The following is a 20517-nucleotide window of genomic DNA, read 5'->3' as shown; positions in this document are numbered from 1 at the left end:
GTCCATGTAGTCCTACCCTAAATGCAGAAGCGGAGGACCTGCGAATGAATGGCTTGTCTTCAATAAACTATGAACTTCTGAACCTCACTTGGATGGTAATTATACAATGGAGACACTTGTACATGCAAATATTTTTGCCTGGCTTCGGATGCCAAGCTTTTAGTATTGTTTTGCTGGTAAAGCTCAAGAACGAAGGATCATTTTAATATTTCTTAGCAACACACAGTTGCTATTTCTATTTATACAATAAAAGCATGAAATTGCTTTGTGTCTCAAGGGGTTCATTGTTTAGCGAGGCAGTAGGGCTTGTGCTGACTGTTTTAGTTGTGAGATCTTTTTTTTTTTTTTTTTTTTTTTTGTCATTTCTTAAACTAAACCGGGACAAACTGGGAAATTGAAGCTACTGTAAATTGGGACTTTGTGAGGGCAATAATTAGATTACTAGGATTCAACTGTTTTGTTAACACTGGTAATCTAATTATCTACCTTGTAAGAAACAAATGTGGAGTTGCTTCAGTTACACTGTTCTACCATTGTAGCTTTAGGGTAGAGACACACGGTCAGATTCGGGGAGTTTAGTCGCCTGGCGACATCCTCCTCTTCTTCGGGACGACTAATCTCCCCTAACTGCCTTCCTGCAGACTGGAATGAAAATACCTGGCGGGGTGGCACTCGGAGCGCTTCGTTGCCTCATGAGGAAGCTTTGGACGACTTCGGTAAACGAGGGACACCGATTGCCATCCCACCAGCAATTTACAATGTATTTTCAACATAATTAGGTGTATTTTGGTTATTTTGATACTGTTTTTAGGTTTGGGAAAAAAACGCAAGATGCAAAAAAAATTACTTTGTGCTATAGGCTTTAATGTAGACTACAATTAAAGTGCACTTTTTTAGTTGCACCCTTTTATCCTTTGTTTAGACTAGTAAACTGCACTGTAAGGTCTGTTTATAGGTGGGCCATGCACCAATTCAAGGGTGGGCTGAAAGGTGCCCAATCACTGTCCGATTTTGGCCACCAACTTGGCTACTTTATATAAGCCACTTGTTGGCACATAGATGGGCACAGAACAATGCCCTCACAATCTAAATTGGCCTGATACTGATTTTGCAGCTTGCTAAATTGAATTTGTGAGAAGACACACAAGGGCCATAGAGAGATAATCTACCTGGCTTTCTGCATAGACCTCTTCAAGGGGTGGTTCACCTTTTAGGTAACTTTTAGTATGTTATACAATGGCCAATTCTACACAACTTTTCAATTGGTTTTCATTATTTATTTTTTATAGTTATTTGCCTTTTTCATCTGACTCTTTCCAGCTTTCAAATGGGTGTCGCTGACCCCTTCTAAAAAGCAAATGCTCTGTAAGGCTACAAATGTATTGTTATTGCTACTTTTTATTTCTCATCTTTCTATTCAGGCCCTCTCCTATTCATATTCCAGTCTCTTATTCAAATCAATGCATAGTTGCTAGGGTAAGTTGGATCCTAGCTACCAGTTTGCTTAAAAATGCAAATTGAAGAGCTGCTGAAAAAAAAAGCTAAATAACTCAAAAACCTTAAATAATTAAAAATTGAAAACCAATTGCAAATTGTCTCAGAATACGACTCTGCATCATAAACAACCCCTTTAAATAATCTCATCTTAATGTGTTAGGTTCGCTAAACTCTAAAGCAGGTGTCCCCAACCTTTTTTACCCGTGAGCCACATTCAAATGTAAAAAGAGTTGGGACAATATCCTAGGGGTTGGAGAGCAACATGTTGCTCACGAGCTACTGGTTGGGGATCACTGGTCTATAGACTAAACTGATTTTTTTCAGTTTACTTAGAACTTCTGCATCATTCTAAGGCCACGTCTATTTGAGTCTCTTGGATTTCTTCATATTCCTAATGTGTAACCTGTTTTATTATATGATTAACTGTTGAGTTATCCGTTCTATTTCTTAAATATTTTGGATAAATAAATTAGCTTCATGGTATCTAAATTGGTAATGCAGTTATTTAAATGATCTGTTATAAACTAAAAATCGGAGACAAAGAGGTTGGTTCACACTTTAAATAATGTATACTTTAATGTTTGGAATGTCCTGCTTTAGAATTATGGCTGCCCACGTTGTGGTTTAGCGACTTAATTTTCAATTTATGAATGGAATTTGATATGCCTACAGTGTAAAAAATCTATTCCAGAAGGTCATGGCTATGTCTTTGGATTTGTCACTGAGCTGCCATGTATTTCACATGGTATTCGATAGTGATGTTAGGATTCTGATTTTTATGACAACGGTTTTATATTAATCTAGAAGGCATACAAAGCATTCTGATGTGTTTTTTTTTTAAACATACTGTATCTAAACAAAGGACAGTATCTAGGTTTACATTCTTTTTAAATGAATAGAATAAGACTTTCTAATTGACCTAGTATTCGAGAAATTTGATCTTGTTAAATCTGCATGTGAGTGATTCATCCCTCTGTATATTTGTGCCTGTATTGAGTCTGGCTGGCAGCATTGGCCATCTAATATACCCACCAGCACTGATCAATCTGATTACCGTCATATCCATTCAGACAAGGCATTGACCTGAACTGAAAATGAGTTTACAAATGTTGCATATGGATTTATTGTTTGTGTGCCAGGAAGAGCTCCTGGCTTTTAAAATCTATCTGGTGAGGGGTTCTGAGGTTTCCATTTTTTTAAAATAACTGATTCAGGTTTGGGTACTCCTGCAGCTTAAATCATTCTCGATATATGGCAGGCATCAGCACATGGGACTTGGAAATTGAAATAATAAGGGCAGAATAAATATTAGAGCGGTTAGTCGTTGCCTCTTGGGTGGATATTGGCATAATCACAGACACGCTCTACAAACATTCAGGTACAGCAGCCCCGTTTAGAAGAACATTGCTCATATTACCGGTAAATATGAAAAGTAAATATTAAGCACATTGTTGTGTGCACAGAACATTGTTTCTTTGTTCCCATTGTTGCCATTTATCCAACTGGAACTGGCATTCTGTTTGCCTGCTTGCTGTTGATTTAAACCAGTGGTCTTTTGTTGGTGTGTATATTGGAACAGTGACATTAGAATCCATTGACAGCTTCTGATATCTGATGCAATTTCCTCAGATACAGTCATATAAAAAAGTTTGGGAACCACTCTTGGCCTGAATGATAATTTACTCCACTTTCAACAAAAAAGTGATATGTCTTTCATTTTCCAGGAACATCTAAATACTGGGTAGTTTTCTGAACAAAGATTTTTAGTGAACCAATATTCAGTTGTATGAAATTAAATCAAATGTGAAAAACTGGCTGTGCAAAAATTTGGGTACCCTTTTAATTCTGCTAATTTAAATGCATGTAACTGCTCAATACTGATTAGGGCAGAGACACGCGCTGCACTTAGTTGATTAGTTGCCCAGTGACAAATCGCTTCTTCTTGGGGCGACTAATCTCCCCAAACTGCCTTCCTGCCGGCTAGAATGTAAATTGTTGATGGAATGGCACTCGGAACGCTTCATTTTCCAAAGTTGCCTCACAAGGAAGCTTCGGAAAGCCAAAGCGATCAGAGTGCCATCCCGCCAGCAATTTACATTTTAGCCAGCGGGAAGGCAGTTCGGGGAGATTAGTCACCCCAAGAAGAAGCGATTTGTCGCTGGGCGACCTATCTCCCGAAATAGCAGCGTGTGTCTCTGCCCTTACTGGCAACACCAAATTGGTTGGATTAGCTCGTTAAGCCTTGAACTTCATAGGCAGGTATGTCCAATCATGAGAAAAAGCGATTTAAGGTGGCCAATTGCAAGTTGTGCTTCTGTTTAACTCTCCTCTGAAGAGTGACCGCATGGGATCCTCAAAGCAACTCTCAAAAGATCTGAAAACAAAGATTGTTTAGTATCATGGTTTACGGGAAGGCTACAAAAAGCTATCTCAGAGGTTTTAACTGTCAGTTTCAACTGTAAGGAAATTGAAAGCCACAGGCACAGTTGCTGTAAAACCCAGGTCTGGCAGGCCAAGAAAAATACAGGAGCGGCATATGTGGAGGATTGTGAGAATGGTTACAGACAACCTAAAGATCACCTCCAAAGAAAGTGTTGCTGCAGATGGTGTATCTGTACATCGTTCTACAATTCATTCATTCATAAAACCATCTGTATGGCAGGGTAATGAGAAAGAAGCACTTTCTGCACTCACGTCATGTATACAAAAGCTCATTTAGACAAGCCACATTTTGGCTTGTCCTTTTTGAACAAGGTGCTTTGGACTGATGAGACAAAAATTTAGTTATCACCAATCAGATTTGCTAGATGATGCTGGGATTTTGTAATTGGAACTTGGCTGTAGCTTAGTAGGCATGTTTCTGTGCCACTGCATTGCCTAGCTGAATGGGCTTTGGTTTTGGAGTTCTGACAGATTTCCAAATAGTATGATCAAAATGCAGTAATCTATTGGATGCCATAAACTTCATTATTGCTTCACATACCTGCAATCCGTAATATACACACATTTACATAATAATGTTCATCAAAGGATGGAGCACAGCTCTTTTTTTAATATCTGCCATATTTGTGGCTTAATAGTTGTTGATGTACCCAAAATCTGTCTAGAATGAGGCAGGTATTATCTGAATTTTGTCATAATTTGTATAGATCCTTTAAATGCAATGCATATGTAGCTACCAGCTGATGCTTTTAATTTACCTTCTGAATTGTCCGATGTATGCAAAGATACCCTGTGAGTTATTTTGTACTGATTAGGGATGTGTACATATAAAGGACAGGGGTAGATTTTGTCTCTAGTTGTGGATTTGTAATCCTTACAGGATGGCCTAGTAACTTTCACTATTTGTCTCCTATAGCCAGCTGGAAAAAAATACACTTTCATGGAATAATTGGTACAAAGTCTGCTATGTTTTTATCCTAGAGAATAGCCCAAAAAACAGCTATTCGAACCTGCTTTCTTGGCATATTTAACGTCAGTGGCTCCTGTGAATGTGTGACTGACATGATTCTGAGGTGTCACAGTGACAAACTGGTACAAACAGTCAATAATGGAACACATTTCTGAAAACTGCTAGTTTACTATTGTGTAACATGCATGTAAACATCACGTGTGGCTGATGACATTTGACCGAGGTCAAAGTCCTTGCTATGGTCTGTTTGTATTTTTTACTAAAAGATAGGAGGGAAAGGCTTAAATCTCAGAACTCCTCTTGTTGTCAGTGTGTAACTGTTCAGGGATGACCGTGAGCATCAATGTATTGGTATTGCCTGAACGTGCTGTATTTGGATTTCAGCAAATTTAGGGCTGAAAGATCACTCTGTGACATTACAGTCAAAAGAATGTTTATATCTATACCTTATCTAACATACAATAGTAAATAACAACCTCTCCAAAATGTACCTGTAAAAGTGGGTCATAATGGAACTTTTCTGATTTACAGGTAAACATTGCTCTGTCATTCTTTCCACTGATTGGTAATTTACTCAGGGTCTGCAACCCTACAGGAATGATTTTCTAGATTTAAAGGGACAGAGTACCCCTTGTCCAGATTGAGTTCAATGAAAAGTTTGTTCTAAACATAGTTTCCCTACTGTATTAATTACAATGAATGCTATTATTTCTTGCGCTAAACAGGGCTAAACAAAAGTCATAAGTAGAAAAATAGGAAAATGAACAGTGAAAAATAAAAAAATCAAAGAAACACAAGTGTTTATTAAAAAAAGCTTAAAGATGGTGTCTTACCAGGGTAAAAAGCTTAAAGATGGTGTCTTACCAGGGTTTGACAATTTTATTTGGGAACATACAGAGCATTCAACTGTAGTAAGAGGTCATCCAGTAGTAAAGCAGTAGCTAAAGGTGTTTTATGAAAGTAAAAAAGTCTTTATTAGGACATATGTAAGCTTGATGCGTTTTGTGCCTGAAGTGGGTACTTTCATAGGCATAGATGATGTACAACCTTTTTTGACAGTTTTGTTAGCAGTTTATTATTAGGATTATTTGTGCACTGGTTATCCAATGATCTACCTTTCAATGACCAAACATGACGTAGCTTCACTGTTTAACTTAAAAATTAACAATAACCTACCTTCATCATTAGAACAATAGACAGTACAATTTCTTGTATTCATAGTTTACAAGTGGGTATACTGCCCCTTGAAATTAGTAGCCAAATGCTGTTCTGTTCCAGCAGTTACTCTGCAGCTCAGCTACCCATGTCTTACTGCAAATACCACTGAGGCAGGAAGGTCCATGCTGTTGAATGAGGCTGAAAACATAACACAAGCTGTTATTCATTGGCTGCCAAGGCTTTGATATGGACATGCTAAAAGAAACAATGAAACTCACAGCTCTGCATGTTTAAACTTCCTCTTTAGTGCTTATTTGCATTGCTGTGTGGGAGAGGTATATGAAAAATATGCTGCCTGCCTCTTTCACAAACATGTGGAACTGCAGTATAGCAGTTAGTAGGCCAGTCCGTTATGTTTCCTAATTAGTTGGGATAGCTTTAGTTTTATCTTGTCATTCCACACTGCTGCTTTTATCCCCATAAATAAAGACGGGGAGGCATTCAACACAATGCCAACACAATCCATTAGAGTACTATGAGGAGCATACATTTATGGCAGCCATTAGATTTCTAATAGACAGAATGATAAATATGACATGGCAGAGAGAAATAAGGAAAGTCTACAGCATCCAATACGCCATAGACATTTATGCTTCCAACACTTTTTTTTTTCAGTTCAGATAGTTCACTAAAAATAGTTTTTCTCCCATAACTTTCTATTTTCTATGTGTGACTGGTTTTATAATGTGTAAGTCTAATTTTTCACCTTTCTAAAGCATCTCTGGGAGGGGGTCTAAATCTAAACTGTTCTAAATTTATACATTTAGTTGATACATTTCTTATCTTTGTCCCTACTTAGCAGAATCCCTGAGTTTCATTAAAAGGCAGCTGTTAGAATTGATACAATAGTTGCAAATACTCCAGAGATGCTGCTTAGAAATGTATCAACTTAATGTTGCAAAATTGTAATAGTTTAGAGTCTGCACCTGAATTACTGAGCTGCCTGTCCAGAGACAGGAACCTTGAACTTTAAACTGTAAAAAGTGTTTGGAAGGTGAACAACCCTTTTTAAATCCTTCTTATACTGTGACTATTTTGCCTTAGTAGGACTGGTACAACTTGTGCAAGGTGGTAGAAAAGATTCAGTTTGGGTATAATATTAACCGTTTATATTGTTTAACAGCAACTATTAAGATTTTGTTCTGGCAGGGTTAAGTTACTATTCGGGCAACGTTACAAAGTCAACTGTTAAAAATGTTGCTTTGGTTCAGTTTTCACTGAACTTAAGTAACATCTCTATTGCGTCATTTGGGTTTATTATGGTTTTTGCAAGTCAAAAGGTTGAGCTGTATTTAGCTTTGTATGTTCCAGTTATAATAATGGCATTTTCAAAGGATTATTAAAAATACATTTCTAGGAAACTGGTGTTTTTCAGTAATTATACACAATTTTTTTTATAGCTGTACTTAAGTAGCAGATTTTGAGTGTACTTGTGAAGTTTTGCCACATTAAAGGGTATTAAAGAGACACAATATGCTCATTAAAATTTGCAACAGAATTGTGCTTCAAACTGGGGAACTCTTTTGACTGGCATATAGTTTTTCAGGTTAAGCGAGGACCTAGGGAGTTGTCCATATTGTAAAAAGTGCAACATCACTAGGGGAATTGCCAGCAAAACCGGGCTGTCGTGTTACACTCCCTGCACTGCTGAGTTTGGCCCCTTTAGCTTCAATAAAAAAACAGTAGAAACCATGTATGAAGTGATAAGAGCTAAAGCTGTCCTGTTTGAGCAGTATGAATGGCACACAAATTAAGGGGGCCATAGACTCAAAGATCCGCTCGTTTGGCGACATCGCCAAACAAGCAGATTTTTTCCCGATATGCCACTAAACAGCATTGCTATATCGGGGGTAATTCGAACGATCGAATTACGATGCGCCAAGGGGCTCCGACGGGTCGGTCGGTTAAAAATCCAACCTTCCCGATCAATATCGTGGCCAGATATCGATTGGGAAGACCTGTCGGAAGCCCCCATACACGGGCAGATAAGCTGTCAAATCGGTCCAAACGACCGATATCGGCAGCTTTATCTGCCCGTGTATGGCCACCTTTAGGGACAAGTATGGGGCTGGATTGGGGACACCTATGTCAAGAAGTACCAGTCAGTGCAGGGTGTAAAAGAAACCTGTACTTGCTCCACTGGGAATGAATTAATGGTGTTACTTAGTGCCCCTGAATGCTTCTCTGTTTGCAGCAGTGAGGGAAGTAAATGACTCCTTGAATATGGAATGTTTGCTGTATAGAAAAAAAGGAAGGGTTACTATTAAACAGATATTTAGAAATGAAGAGCAAACTGCAATTTCTTCAAATCTGCTGGCTCTTGAGTGGGTCTGAAGGTCAGTTTTATGTGGTCGGGGAGAAGCAATTAGATTACCTCCTTCCTTGTTAAACTACCCTAAAGATATTTTTGAAAATGTGGCTGTAAAAACTCCACCGCAATGCACTTTGGGATACAACCGTCTTGGCAGCTTGGTTTTGTTTATTTTTTTTTGTGTCGAGAGAATGCATCATGTGAAAGGCAATACTGTATTTTTATTGTTATTTGCATTCTTGGCTTTTAAATTATGGGAAGATGCCAAATGCATTTTAACCACTGGTACTTGGCTAACAGTCTAGTAACAACCAGGTTCTGTAATGTGCCTGTCCTCCTACAGTTTTCTTTGGATGCAAAGCAGATATGAGGGATGACTATTTAGAAACAACAGGTTTCACTTAAAGTGATTTACTTGCCCTCATCTGTTCCTACAGACTTTTTACATATGCAATGTGAGGTTAGTTTTATTTTGTTGAGCTTTGTTATTTGGTAAAGAAATATGGATTACAAAATAGTGTGCCCACAATATATTCCATGCAGGGTGTTGTATACAGTATCTGTTGTAATATAAGCATGCTTTTTAGATAACTGATTCAATATCCACTTCACTGTTGCAGCATTCTTTCTAGTTATTAATTCTCTGTATTTCTCTGTGTGTCATTTTGCAAGCATGTTGTATGAAATAAAATACTCAGAAAATGCAGAAAAAAAACCCCTCTTCTCTTGCAGCTTCAAAATAGCAAAGTCATGTATTTCCGATTCCTTTTTTGGCATTTATAGAAGTTAGGATTTGAAAGCATTCCAGGCGTGCTGAGTCTTTCAGTTCAGTGAGGCCAGCTATGTGTCTGCTCAGGGATTGGACGAAAGCTGGAGTGTTCATCTGTGTAAGCGTCCCCTCATAAGCAGTCACGTACTCTGTCTCACAGATCAGCTTGGCTTGGATTGCGTTACATTGCTGCAGTCAAGGACATGCTTTATGCTTAGGCAGCCAGCATGGAAAGGAGCTACCCTCGCAAAGTGATGGTGTCTGTAAGTCCTCTCTTTTTTTCTTTCTATCGTCTCTTAAGAAAAACAAATGTACAAATCTGTTTTATATGCAAGGACTTGATGCTTCTATGCATCGTCATGTCTGCAGCACCAACTGTTGGTGTCTGTAAATGTTCTGCATGCTTTTCTTTAAAAGGAGAAGGAAACCAGAATGTCTGCTTGTATGCTAATCCGAATACAAAGCTTTTACGTGTCTCCCAGGTCATTTGTGCTTTTGAATTGTCTTTGTGTGTACGTCACCATAACCACAAGAATCACGTTGCAGAACAATTGCCGTCTGAAACAGACATGTTGCATGTGCACTGTAGTTTAGGCACCCGATTTCTGAGAATTATTCCTAAGTCAAGAACAAAAGGCAAAATACTAGATAGGGAACCAACTGCTATTGGCATGTACAAGTACTACAAAATGACACTCATCCTCTTTAGAATTAAGCTAAGCTGATTTGATGCTACGTTGTAATCCGTTTACAGCTTTCTACGTAGCACCGATGTTGGGTGCTTCTGATTTTCCCCATTTGACACAGCTCTACCAAGGTTATTTTTATCTCTGACTCGTTAATGTCTTTATATTAAAGCATTTACCTTGCAGTGTGCGATACTGAATTTGTAGATCATGGAGAAGTTTGGTCTTTGTTTCCAAATTGTATATCTATTTAGTCAAGGAAAATGTGTTCATTTTTTTTTTTTTTGTTTTTTTTTTTGCCCTAAAAAATCTGATTAGAATACTGTCTAACATTCTAGGGTCTGAGTCACCACAAGCATCCTACAATCATGTATATTATGATGCTTGAGCTGTATGCTTTTATTAGCTGCAAAAATATAGGCATATTACAAACCTCGTTTATGAGGTGCAGGCATGTAAAAACGACACAAAGCTGTGTATGTATGTTGATTTTTATTATTTCCATACACGCTTCTCTCACTTTTGCACAGTTACGCAGGGAGGCTCATTTATCAAGAGTCAAACTTCGAATTCAAGTGAGATTTTTTTTTAACTCGCATGAATTTGATTTGACTCGCAATTTGAATATTCTAGTTAATAAAATAGAATATCTAAAACTCTTCACAAATTTTACCAACTCAAACGCAAATCAAATATGAATCGAATTTGACAAACTCGATTCAAGTTTTTTTTTTTCCAAGTAAAAAAACTCGAATCGAGTTTGGATAATTCCCGAGTTTTGACCATAAAACAAATTTGAAAATTTATATTATCAATTCAACCCTTAATAAATATGCCCATTATACTCAGTGCCATTCATTCTAATGCTCCACATTTTCCCTGCATCAGTAGGCGCACTATTCATCAGACGAGGCTATGGAGCTACAGACTCCCAGCACATAGGCTGCTATAGCCATTTTTAACAAGCACTTTTGAATCGGAATTGCAGTTTGTTAAAAATGGCTTCAACATCCAGTGACACAGTCCCAATTCTGAAAATGTCACAATTGTATACAATTCAAGGCAAACTCTCTCCCAATGTTGTGCGTGTGACACATTTCGACCAATTGCTTCAGGCACAAGGCCACAGTGATGCTAAAATTCTGAGTTGGAAAATAGCAGTTTGCACACTAAGCAAACACAAACTGGTACTCAGGGGCAGAGTACATATGCCTTGCATGGTGTTCTACAGACTGCAGGTTGGGACTCGCATAATCTTTATGTGTTGAGGAGTGGTAATGTTATATGTACCTTGTATTATTATTAACATCTATTTATATAGGCCAACATATTTTGCAGTGCTGTAAAGTAAATGTGTTAATACAACTAAATCACATGAATTTCATACATAGAACATATGGAGTTATACACATCACAACCAATATGGTACAAAAGGTGAGGAAGGCCCTGTGCAAAAGAGTTTACAATCTAAAAAGAAGGGAATAAGACACAATGTGTGGGCAAGATCAGAATGAAGTGGGTGAGAGATGTAGTACTGTATGTGGTTTTGCATTTGGTAGTTAAGCAGAGTGAGGGTAGAGTTCTCTAAATAAGTGCGTTTTTTTTAAGAGATCTTTTGAAAGCAGAAAGGTTGGGAGAAAGTCGGACAGACCGTGGGAGAGCATTCCAGAGTAACGGGGCAAGCCTTTGCAAAGTCTTGAATGTGAGGAGGTAATGAGAGAAGAGTTGAGTAGCAGGTCAGTAGAGGAGCGTAGTAAGCGGTTGGGCGAGTATATAGAGATTCCAGAGATGTAGGGTAAGGCAGAGTTATGAAGTGCTTTGAATGTCGGGGTCATTAATTTGAATTTTATTCTGAAAGGTAGCGGAAGTCAGTGCAGTGAGTGGCATGGCAGAGGAGGAGCGGTTGCTGAGGTTTATGAGCCTTGCGGCAGTGTTCATTATGGACTGGGGAGGTGACAGTCTCTGGCAGGGAAGGCCAATTAAGAGTTACAGTAGTCAAGACGTGATATGATGAGAGAGTGAATAAGCATTTTGGAGGCATCTTGGGTGATAAATGAATAAAAAAGGACAGGCAGGAGGAGACTCTAGTTAGGAGTTCTGGGTTGAGATAAGGAGAAGAGAGATAGATCCGAGTATCATCAGCATAGAGGTGGTAGTGGTAACCATACGCGTTGATTAGTTTGTTGAGGAAGTATAGAGGGAGAATAATAAGGGGCCGAGGACGGAGCCTTGAGGAACCCCTACATAAAGAGGTAGGGGAGAAGATGATCTTCCATTGTAGGAGACTGAAGGAATAACTAGTGAGGTAAGAAGCGAACCATTTCAAGCCCGTGCCACGAAGGCCAAATGAATGGAAGGACTGGAGTAGCAGTAGAGCGTGATCCACAGTGTCAAATGCAGCAGAGAGATTAAGAAGTATTCGTAGTGAGAAATGGTTGTTGGCTTTAGCTGTTAAAAGGTCATTTAGTTAAGTCGGGTTAGGGCAGTTTGAGTGGAGTGTTATTGCTTAAAACCAGATTGCAGGGGGTCCAGCAGGTTGTTATCTGAGAGGAATGACGTAAGTCAGTGGTCCCCAACCAATGGCTCATGAGCAACATGTTGCTCTCCGACCCCTTGCATGTTGCTCCCCATGGCCTAAAAGCAGGTGCTTATTTTTTAATTACTGATTTGTAGGCAAGTTTTGGTTGCATAAAAAACAGGTGCACTGCCGAAATAAGCCTCCTGTAGGCTGACAGTCCATATAAGGGCTACAAAATGTCCAATCACAGCCCTCATTCAGCACTCCCAGGAACATTTTTCATGCTTGCGTTGCAAAATAGCTTGATTGTTATTGATGAAGCTGCAGGTAAATGCTGACTTATTCATTTTCTAATGGTGCTGTCAAAAATCCATTGATGGGCATCCTTGGAAATCCAGGATCAAAATGGGAGTTTAGAGCATAATAAGTAAAAACTCCCCCACGTTCTATTTTTTTCCTATGGGATATTTAGAACCGTGTTTATCAAATGGTGAGGTCTAACATTAACCCGTTGATAAAGACAATTCCAAAAATTCCCATAGGAATGAATAGAACGTGGGTGAGGTTTTTTATTTAAGCTCTAAACTCACATTTTGATAAATCTGCCCCTTAGTATTTCTTAGCAGCAGTGAAATGTAAATAAGACAACAGAGCCAATGACTCTACAGACCATAGGATACATGAAGTATGTATATATCAAACCATAAACCGACCAGTAAAAATAAACTTTGTTTTTCTTTCCTTTATATAAGCATCAATATTCTAGTATAGCCGACAAACTGGTTGTTAGACTGTTTGCTACACAGAGATGATCACGGATAGTTCACGGTTTCATGGATATGAGGATGCTGTTTTCGAGATATCATTTGTAGCAAAGACAGGCCAGCATACTACTGGTCATGGGTATAAAGACAATCTGTCAGAAATCCCTTGTTGCTCTTATGAGTTCATGTACCATCAGGGGCCGATTTAGCAACCATCAAATTAGATTTTTTTTTTTTTCAAAATTTCCAAACTCAAATACAGAAAGCTCAAACAGGAATAAAATAATCCACGAGAATTGTGGTACACAATGTGGATATTTTATTTTAATTTGGTAGATGAACTCTCCACTTTATTTCCTTGGGAACTCAAGTGCAAAGTTTCAGAGTGTCAAGCAGTGATGACTTGAAAAAATGTATGTATTTGCTTCAGAGTGGAAAATATGATAGTGGGTGTTATCGCTTCTTTCAGAAAACTGTGATGGTTAGATCCCTATTCAAGCTGGGCAACAGGGCATATGTATACATATCAGATAAACTGTATAGAATAAATGCAATTCACATCTCTCTCTACAAAATAACAACTTGTTTCCTAATAGTTTAATTGTAGGTGCTAGATAAACTGATACAATCATTTTATGATTATCATACTGGTACTTTATTGGAAGATGTTCCAAAGGACTGCTTTAAAGGCCTACTAACTTCATAAATGGTGAATATTATTTTCACATTTAATCATGTTTGTTCATGATTAAATAAACGATTTCTTTGGAAAATATGATTCTGTTCTATGTAAACTTGTATCACGCAGCCCAATTTCAGCTTGAATAGCTGCCTCCATGGCTACACAGTAGCTTATTTATACAAAAAACTGAAGCAAACACACAGGTTTTTTTTTTTTTATAATTGCATGGTTACAGTACATTAAATGCATACAAAAACTCTCATCTTTTGGCTTGACTGCTTATTCCTGCAAACTGAATTAAAGAACCATTCCCTGAGAGCTTAAGTTATATCCTACAACATCCAACACAAGCATCCGTGCATTTATAAGGAAATCATTTTTCCCCTGAGGCAGTTTTCTTACAGTAAGGTGAATAAAAGCCAGCCGGGTTTGCAAAGTGATGAGACTCCTCATCAATAGTATTTTCTTGTTGTTTTTTTTTTTTTTTTCACACTCCAAACAATGATGCAATAGAATCCTGTGCCAATTCTGAACAGTCTTGTTCTCATGTTGAGAGATTCCTGTGATTGCAAGGGGTTTATTCTTGGAAAGCCGCCTGCATACCCTTAGTGAACAGTGATACGTGACAGCAAGATTTACAGGGCCATTCCTGTGTGTAATCCTATCCTCAAACACATGAAGCTTCCACGTGAACAGAGTTTTCTACTTTGAAACCTGGCACAGAGGCTGCCATTCACTTAACACCAATGTTTCACTCTTTATTTTGATGCCTGCCCTTACTGCTCCCAATCTCTGAGTACAAAGGAATGAATCTGATATTACCTGCCTAGTTCAGGACACCAGTTTGTACTGAAAGGTATTTTCCTTCAGATACCGTTTTTCTTTGTAATTGGCAAAAATGCATCCACATTTATTTATTTATGAAGATATCTTACATTGCTTAGCATTTTATTATTTGGATGTTACCATACAGTAACCCCCCCCTCCATAGAAATCTGTTGACATTGCTACCTTTTATCCGTATAGATAACCTTTTTTTACCCATGAGCACATTCAAATGTAAAAAAAGTTGGAGAGCAAAAAGGTTCTGGGCGGGGAAAATAAGGGCTGTAATTGGCTGTTGGTAGCCGCTATGTTTACTTGCAGCCCACAGGATACTCTGTTTGGCAGTACACCTGGTTTTTATGCAACTAAAGCTGGCCATAGATGTTGAGATTTTGAAAAGATCCGATCCTCATCGTGAGACCAAGATTTTCTCGGAACGATCGTACGAATTGACCATCAACTAAAAAGACCAATTTCCCAGGAAAACAAAGTGTAGCTGCCTGCTTGGCCCTGCAAACATAAAAAGATTGCACTGGGACCGACAAAGATTTTTTGACCTGGCCGATCAATTTCCTGACAGATGTCGGCCGAAAAATCGTAAGATGTACGATCGTTCGAATCTCACTAACTTCCCTAAAATCGGTCGTTCGGCAAGAAGAATCGTCGTATCTTGGGGGAGCTTAAAGCTTGTCATTAAGTCTTGAACTCCGATATAAGCACCTGTTTGAAGGCCACTGGGAGCAACACCCAAGGGGTTGGAGAGCAACATGTTGCTCACGAGCCACTGGTTGGGGATCACTGCTGTAGAGTGTGCCTTTCTTAAATGCTTTTCCTTTTAAATTGTGTTGTGACTAATGCACATTTTAAACTATACATAAAGGGGGTTATTTATCAAAAATTGAGTTGTGTTTTCAGTAAAAACTTGGGATAAAAAATATTATCATTATACCCCAAAGCTGCAAAAAGCCAGAATCTGAAAATACTCCAGCTAAAACATGCCAAGGTCATGTAAAAGTCAATGGCAGAAGTCCCTTGAACCTTCATGATTTTCATGGGTTTTTTTTCGGTGGTTTGTGCTCGAAAACTTTCGAGCTATTCAAGGTTTTTTGGTTTTTTTCGCTGATAACTATCAATTTGAGAATTTGATTTTTTTTAACCCTGATTACAGTCAATCTGCTGGTTTATATGGCAACAGTGTGAAACCTGTGAATGTTCTTTTGCACCTGGTAAACAGATTAGTGGGTCTGGAAAATGAACATAGTCTCAAGTTGCTATCAGGGGAACTTTTCCTGATTTTTCCTCTCATTATTTCAAAATTAAGGTTTCCCTATCTATGGTTAGAGAGAGCTTTATGCTATAATATTATTATGCTTCTTCTACAACTATGCTTTGTATCATAGTGAATTGCTTATTACTGACTCATGCTGATATCAGCCAGTTAAAGCAAGTGAAACTGTTGAAACAGACCTATTTAACATCCCTGATAGTTTACTAAATTTTAATAGCTGCGGTATAGCTTATTTAAGGGTTATTGATCATTCATGACCTAACTAGTCTTAATCCTGGTATAATGGCCTGTACTACAAGGAAATGCTGCTGTTCTAAACAGATGACCAATTTTATTTGAGTGAACCCATTAACTTTATTTTACATCCCGTTGTAGATGGTTTGGTTTACATTCTGCTGTTATTTCCGGCACAGCCAATACTCCTTACTATTTACGTTTTTTCCAACTACAGAAACATAATATATAATTATCTTATCACTTATGTTCATTTGTTTGTACTTCATATATTCAGTTGAATTCCTTAATAAAGCCTAAAGTATGAGCCATATATGTATTGTAAGGTGTAAGACTCTTCCTTACTGTGCATCATATTACCTCCAACATTTTGGAAATAGAAAGAGGAACAAAAATATTTGCCATGCAGAGTGCAGCAAACATTTTTGCCCATTTTTGTGGCCATACCCCCTAATCACCATGTTCATTTTACAGTTTTGCTAATGAAGGTGAATTGCCCTTTAAGCTGCAAGTTATTTTCCCCAAGAGACCTGCTTAACTTAAACCGTGGCAATTGTTTCTTTGTTTTTACTATGCAAAAGTATCCACATTTTGGACTCTCTGCCAAAAGCCAATTAAGTATTAGAAACGTTGTATCTATTTCTGGCTGTTCAGTGCAGGAGATCAAAGAGAAAGTCAGGAAATTTTAGTAACAATCCGGGACTGAGCTGTCATAATTGGGACTGTCCTGTGAAAAACGGGACAGTTGGGAGGTATGGTATATTTTTATTGCAGAAGGCTGTATTGGCCAACTGAATCAAGCTGTGTGAAAGATGTAATTTAAGACCAGCTTTCTACTGTTTTCCTGTGCATTTAGTCTGTAGCAACTGTCATTTTGTGTTAATCAGCCTGGTCTAGTAGGTAGTAGTTGGGGCCTGCAAGATGGTCCGGAGGTCATTCTGTGAGGAACTGCAATGTATTAGAAAATTTAGGAACAAGCTTAGGTCTATAAAGTAAAAACAATTGATCTATTATAAGTCTACATTGGGTAAAGCATTAAACCACTTTTAAATCTTACTCAAAGTAAACGATTGCCTTGTAGGTTGCAAACAGTCTTAAACTAACTTCAAAATAAGTTGCCATCCTTGAGATATACAGTAGATATCTTTCTATGATTTTGGGCATCGTGTCACAATTGTTGCTGCTTACCACATTGAGTTCACATCGCTACTTTGCTTGCCTCCCTTTTTGTTTTGGCAATGTTCGGTCAGTCATGCGAGGTGGTGCAGTCGTGCTGAGTTCTTGATTTGCAGTCAGTCAAGATGCAAAGAACACCTTAAAAACTACTTAGAATTTTTTGTTTGTTTTACAAGAATATACTCCTTATTAGTGCACATATACCATGTCCATTTCAAACCTCCTTGACCTTTTGTTAACATCACTTGTTGTGCTCTTGTGTTTAGTACCCTGGGCCAAATTACAAGGTGAAATTCCATTTTTAAGAGGACATAAGTGCCGTCTAAAGATCATCAGCTAGAATAACCCTCCAGATGCCTTTATGCTATTTTACAAGTGCCAGAAATGAACTGAGCAGTCACCAGGCACAAAGCCAAATGTATTGTAATGAACACCTGGGAAGTCTAGTATGAAAAGAACATACATTTGTTACAATTAAAACTGGTAATTTTAACAAGTTATTCAGTGTGTGTATGTATGTATGTATGTATGTATGTATGTATATATATATATATATATATATATATATATAGAGAGAGAGAAAAATATACATTCAGTATATACATACTTATGAGTCTTGCCGTTCCAAATACCGGCTTCAATGCCCCAAACAATTTTGATGTGCTGTGGTGTGCAATGCCATTCTATGGAAGGACATCAATATTCCCCGGACTACCAGATATAATGACAAAGCGAAATAACAATCTGCAGCTGCCTTGTGTTGAACTTGGTGATTTCTCTGTTTACTTTTGCATCAGAAGTCCTAAGCCAGTCACAGATGATCTATCTGGGCATGTATTTTTGCTATTTACAGGCCCATCCAATGCCCTGATATATCTAATATATCTATTATCCAGAATGCTTATTACATGGGTTTTTTGCCAGATATGGTGTCCTAAAACATTTAGATGTTTAATAATTGTATATGTGTTATTTATAATCTCAAGTGCAAGGTATTGTAACAAAGTGAACAATGTTTATGAATAGGACCCTATGGAAAATGGCAGTGCCATGTTACAAAGTTTTTTTGGATAATATACTTTGGGCAAATAGATCTCAATGGTTTCTGAATCTACTTAACGATGATTTACTATATGTGAGTCAGCCAGCTCCAGGGATAAAAATATCATGTGAAAAGGCTATTGAAGAGCAAATATCCGCCTTAGTGCTCACAGTAGAACTAAATGCATGTATCTGTTAATTGGGGGTAGTTGTTGCCCTTGCTTATTATGTATATGGCAGAATAGATGATCTTTGGGAAACCATTGTTTGGTTTTAAAAAACAAAGTAACAGATTGCTAATGGTGGGTCAGCTTTGCTGTTGCTAAAATTCTTTAGGACTGTATGTTTGAGGCTGGTCTGTAATAGCCTTCACTATGTCATGCGCTGGTAATGTTATCTGTTAAATATATGAATAGAAGATTACAGCACTACACACAGTTGAGCAATGTTTCGTCGGCCCCATTGTGCTTTTCATGTTTGTTTGAACAAATTCCACAGAAGTATTTTTTTCAAGTGGAACAGTATTCTGAGAATCCCAGTATTTACAAAGGAACAGTTTCCATAGCATGCAAGATATATTTAAACCTGCTGGCTTTATGCACAGTGAGCTGTATTCTGCTCTTAAACACTCACGAGTAAGCCAGCCTCTGCTTGAACCCAAACTTGTGACCTCTTTTGTCTATCTGTCCAGTCCACTTCTGTGTATACACAGTCTATGATGTTATGCAGAATGCAAGGGATCTGTGTTTTCTTGTTTGAGGGGTCTTTCGGTTAAAAAAAAATGGACGACTAATCGCCTCTTCTGTGGGGCTCCACGAACTGCCTTCCGTCTGCTATAATGAGAAAACGCCAGCGCCAGGAGCACCTGGCGCTTCGATTTCCGAAGTCGCCCGAAGTTTCCTCGTGAGGCAACTTCGGGCAACTTCGGAAAAGGCAATTAGTAGCCAGGCGACTAAATCTCCCCGAATCTGCCCGTGTGCTTGAACCCTTAAGGATTCTGGATCATATTCACATAATACACAGGCATAGCTCCCAAATGTCCTGTTTTTCGCTGGACAGTCCCAATTTTGGTATCTCAATCCGCAGTCCCGGATTGTTACTGAAATGTCCCGACTTTTCTCCTGAAAAAGATACAAAGTTTCTAACTTAATTGGCTTTTGGCAGAGCCCAGAATAAGTGTCAGGTGCACTTGGATACTTTTGTAACAATTTAAGATAAGCAAAGAAGCAATTGTAACAATTTAAGCTAAGTAAGTCTCTTAGGGAAACTGTGACTTGCAGCTTAAAGGGCTATTTATACTTCATTAGAAAAACCACAGAAATGTGTTCAAACTTTCATAACCTGTCAAATTTTGTGAAATGAAAATGGTAATTACGGGGTGTGGCCACAAAAATGGTAGTGGTATGGGGTCTACCTTGCTTTCTTTTTTGTCTGAAGATGTGTTGCGGTACAAGGTACTGTTCTATTACTACAGAGAAAAGGAAATCTATTTTAAAAGTTAAAAGTATTTTCTAAAAATAGAGTCTGTGGGAGCTTCATTATTCAAAGCTTTATGGATAATGGATCCCATACCTGTAATAAAATAATAAACGGTTCCATAGTTCTTTTTTATAAATGTGACCGTCCGATGAAATATATTAATGTAATTAACTTTTTTTTTTATAAATAAAATTACAAAATTCATAAATCTACCATGTTTTTTGACAGGGACTTGATGAAGAAGCTATTGTGGACCTGGGGAAGACAAGTTCTACAGTAAACACCAATTTTGAGAAGGAGGAACTTGAAAGTAAGTGCAATCTAGGGCATCTAATGTATTCTGAAGTAATTTGAAGGGATGTGACGTTAAGAGCAGCTGCATGAGATGAATAAGGTTGATTTGAAAACCGTGAATTCAGCTCTTATTTACCTGGAGTGGCATTTTTGCCGCCCCTAGTAACTAGTGGTAACTGCTGATGCACAATTTGAGAATCCCACGTTCTAAAGCTGGCCATAGACACAACGATGCAGTTGTGCAAATTTCCGATTGTGTAGTAATGTCCCGACATTTTTTGTATCATGGCAATTGGTTGTTCAGTCGATTATATTGGCTACTG

General features: G+C 38.1%; 1 protein-coding gene across 6 annotated transcripts in view; it reads left to right on the top strand.

Moving 5' to 3' along the window:
* The window catches only part of slc4a7.L (solute carrier family 4, sodium bicarbonate cotransporter, member 7 L homeolog), an 82236-nt gene that overhangs the window by 14180 nt on the left and 47539 nt on the right, over positions 1 to 20517 (top strand). For 5 of the 6 annotated variants that reach the window (XM_041565401.1, XM_041565397.1, XM_041565400.1 and 2 more), the window contains 1 exon segment: positions 20129 to 20210. In XM_041565401.1, coding sequence (XP_041421335.1) covers positions 20129 to 20210 — 82 coding nt within the window. 6 annotated transcript variants of the gene reach the window in all.

Source organism: Xenopus laevis, chromosome 6L (assembly GCF_017654675.1).
Source record: "Xenopus laevis strain J_2021 chromosome 6L, Xenopus_laevis_v10.1, whole genome shotgun sequence".
Lineage (NCBI taxonomy): Eukaryota > Metazoa > Chordata > Amphibia > Anura > Pipidae > Xenopus > Xenopus laevis.
This window is presented reverse-complemented; position numbering and strand designations above follow the sequence as displayed.